This window comes from Rhea americana, unplaced genomic scaffold (genome assembly GCF_003343005.1).
Source record: "Rhea americana isolate MKP2758 unplaced genomic scaffold, rheAme1 scaffold_61, whole genome shotgun sequence".
In the NCBI taxonomy this organism is placed as follows: Eukaryota; Metazoa; Chordata; class Aves; order Rheiformes; family Rheidae; genus Rhea; species Rhea americana.
Window position 1 is genome coordinate 97,848 of NW_028186768.1, and position 3,344 is coordinate 101,191.

The 3,344-nt window shown below is 71.1% G+C and overlaps 1 protein-coding gene across 1 annotated transcript in view; it reads right to left on the bottom strand.

Moving 5' to 3' along the window:
* Positions 1-3,316, bottom strand: part of ST6GALNAC6 (ST6 N-acetylgalactosaminide alpha-2,6-sialyltransferase 6) — a 4,174-nt gene extending 858 nt beyond the window's left edge. Inside the window, exons 1-5 of the mRNA XM_085320047.1 lie at positions 3,123-3,316; positions 1,743-1,807; positions 1,036-1,215; positions 340-737; positions 55-162 (exon numbers count right to left, since the gene is read on the bottom strand). Coding sequence (XP_085176173.1) covers positions 55-162; positions 340-737; positions 1,036-1,215; positions 1,743-1,757 — 701 coding nt within the window. The 5' untranslated portion in view covers positions 1,758-1,807; positions 3,123-3,316. The remainder of the gene's footprint in view (positions 1-54; positions 163-339; positions 738-1,035; positions 1,216-1,742; positions 1,808-3,122) is intronic.
* Positions 3,317-3,344: the final 28 nt, after the last annotated feature.

The following is a 3,344-nucleotide window of genomic DNA, read 5'->3' on the forward strand; positions in this document are numbered from 1 at the left end:
GCGCCGGAGCCGGGGCCGGAGCCGGGGCCGGCGCCGGCGCCGCGCTGCCCTTACCTGCAGTAGTTGGGCGGCACCATGCCGTACACGTGGACGTTGTCGCAGAGCTCCACCGCGATCACCATGGTGAACCAGCCGGTGCTGAGCCACGACCGCGACTTCTCCCTGGCGCCCAGCGGGCAGAGGAACCGGGAAGGGGCAGCGGAGACGGAGCTCCGTCACCGCGGACGCAGCGAGCCCCCCGGGGTCCCTCGCCCGCCCGAGGGGACCCCCCCACCCCCCGGGGAGCCGGCTCCACCGCGGGGACCCGCCGGCGAGGTCCGGAGAGCCCCTCCGAGGTACCTGTCCTTCCCCGTCTCTCCCCGGAACAAGTCGTCAAACTGCTTCATGCGCCCCGGGGAGACGACGTAGGCCGTCGTGTTGGGGAAGGACACGCTGAGGCGCTGGATGATCTTCAGCAGGCTCTTCTGCATCTTGGCCGGCGGCCCCCAGAAGATGAACACGGTCTCCGGGGTCTTGTTGACGAACTCCTGCGGCCTCTTCAGCACGCGGTAGACGCTGGAGTGAGCCACCACCCGGAAGCTGGTCTTGCTGCCCACGTCCGCCTCGTAGCCCGTGGTGGGGGCATCGTTCATGCGGATGGTGCACTCGGCCCGGTCGATCTCCGGGCCCAGGCGGCTGCCCAGGAGGTGGCTGGAGCTGGTGACGATGACGCACTGGTGGCAGTGGGAAGTCAGGGTCTGGGGGAGACGAGCGCCGTGAGCGCCGTCCGCAGCGCCGCGGGAATCTCCCGCGTCCCCGGGTCCCCCCTCCCAGCGCTGCTCGACGCCTGCGTCCCAGCACGAGGACAAAACCACTCGCTGTCCCAAAGCCAGGCTGTGCTCAGGGCACCGCCGCTGCCGTGGGGACGGGCAGGGACGGCGCTGGGACGGGGTGGCACCACCTTCGCCCGCCGGGCCCCGCGGGCGCGGGACGCTTCGGCCGGAGRCAGCGCCGGCCGCCCCCGCCCGGCCCCCCGCCCGGGGCCCCGCCTCGCACCTTGTTCCCGCAGACGGGCAGGTACCCGGTTTGGACCCCCCATTTCTTGAGGTTGGGGGGCCGGCGGGCCCTGCCCCGCAGCGGGCCGTAGCGGAAGACCTCGTTCCCGCTGCTCGAGCTGTAGATGATCAGCAGCGTGACCAGGGCGAAGAGGGCCACGAGGACGGCGGCGCGCTGGCCCTGCGGGCGCGCGGGGAAGAGSGTCAGCAGCCGCGGGCCCCCCCGGCACTGACCCCCCGGCACCGCCCCCCAGCACCCAGACCCGGCACCCAGACCCGCTCGCCCCGCTTTGCGGGAAGCCGATTTCACTGGAAATGGCGCTTTCGCCGCCAAAACCCGGCCGCTCCTGGCAGCCGGCCCGGCGCCGCCAACGCTCGGCAGCTCGAATCCTCCCTCCGCCCGCGCTCAGCAGATTTGGGATGTGAAAAAATAACACGGGACAGGGCCCCGGGGCGGCACCGGACAGCACGTTCCCCCCGCCGAGGGCAAAGCGGCCGCTCGCACCCGCGCTCCGGCCCTGCAGGCGCCTCCCGCGGGCCGAGGGGCTTTTTCCCGCAGCGCCGAGCCCGGAGCCCCCCGGGCCGAGCGGTGCCACGGCCCCGAGCGGCCCTTCCCGGGCAGCGGGAGCCGGGGAGAGGCTTTGGTGCGGGCTCTGCCCGCGGGCGGGTGCTCGGGGGCTGCTCCCGCGCGCACCCGGGGGCTCTCACCGTGCTGCCGCTCATGTCTCTGTGCCGAGCTCAGCGCGGAGCGATCGCCGGCGGAGCGCGAGCACCTGCAACGGCCGGCGGGACGGGGGTCACTCCGCGTCCGTCCGTCCGTCCCCTGCCCAGCCCCACGCCGCCCCCTCTCCTCGCTCCCACGCAGACCGGGCTTGTCCAAATTTCCTCCCACTCGGCCTCACCCTCCTCCGCTGTTAATTAAAATTAGAGACGGGGACGGGCCGCCCTCGCGCCGCGGCGGCGCGACGAGCTCGCCGGGAACGCCCGCGCTGGCTGCAAAATTGGATTAGCTCTCCGGCAGATCGGCTTATAAAATCGAGGGTTACAGGAGAGCGCTGCCGGGGCCCCGGGCGCGCCGTGGGGCGGCCATGAGCCGCGCGGGGCCCCGCTGCCGCGGGGCGCGGAGGGAAGGTCAAGGCCGCGGCGGCGGAGCGGGGACGGGGCTGGGCAGAGCAAGCGAAGCCGCCTCGCCGTGGGAAAAGCCCGGAGCCGGGCTGAGCTCCGGGGACGGCTTATCCCGTCGGCGGYGCGAGCAAAAGCCACTCAAACAAATACCCGATCTGGGAGGGAACGTGACGGGAGACCCCGCTGTCACCTCCCCCCCCGCTAAGTCGATTGGGCTCCCGAAGCAAAATCCCATTAAAACAAACACGGGGGAGACGCCGACGGGCAGGACAGATCCCGGCGGAGGGCGCGCGACGTGGGCACCTGCCAGCCGCATCCCGGTGCCCAGCGACCCACGGGCACGGCTGAGACCTGCCCAGCTCAGCTCACACGTCGGCTCAGATCCAGCCAGAAACCGGGAGGAAACCTCTTCTCCGCCGGCCGCCCGCGGGCACCCACGGGTGCTCGCCCGGCGGGGACGCAGGAGCCGTTGCCCCCCCCGGCTCTCCCCAGGCTCGCGGCAGGCAGCCCGACCCAATTTATTTTTTGAAGTCCGCTTTAGTGAGTCACTGCTCTTCCTCCGCTGTGAAACTCAGAGTAATTGGAAATTAAAAAGAAAAAAAAAAGTGTGTGGGGGGCTCTGTACCAATTAACTGGGGAGGAGCCGGGATGGAAAATACCGTAGCAAGCTGGATTCAACTCTCCCACGTCTGGAGGGGATGGGGGACCCTGGAGCTATCTCAAAGCAGGTGCTGCTGGCCGGACAGACGCCAACCTGCCCTGGACAGCCCAAGCAACGGCTAGTTTTTCTGGTGCCGTGGGGCTTCCCCATGGGCACCCACGGCAGCAGGTCCCTGCACCCGCGTTTCGCTCCATCCCCATCGCTCAGCAGCGTTCGGGCTATCGGCCGCCCCCGCGAAYGCCGCCCGAGGAGCCAGCGGGCAGAGCCAGTCCCCGGCGCAGCGGGGACCCCGGGGGCCCTACCTGGGCGAGGGGTCTCATCTGCAGAGAGCGGCGAGCGGCGCGGTGGGCACCGTCTCCTCCTCCTCCTCCTCCTCGTGCGTCGCGGGCGCTGCGTGGTGGTCCCAGGCCCCTGCTGCGGGTGGCACGGCCATCGCGGCTCCCCGGGGGTCACATCGCTGCTCCACCGGGGCCCTGCCGGGCCGAGAAGGCTGATCCAGACCGGGTCCCCGCTGCTGCAAACCC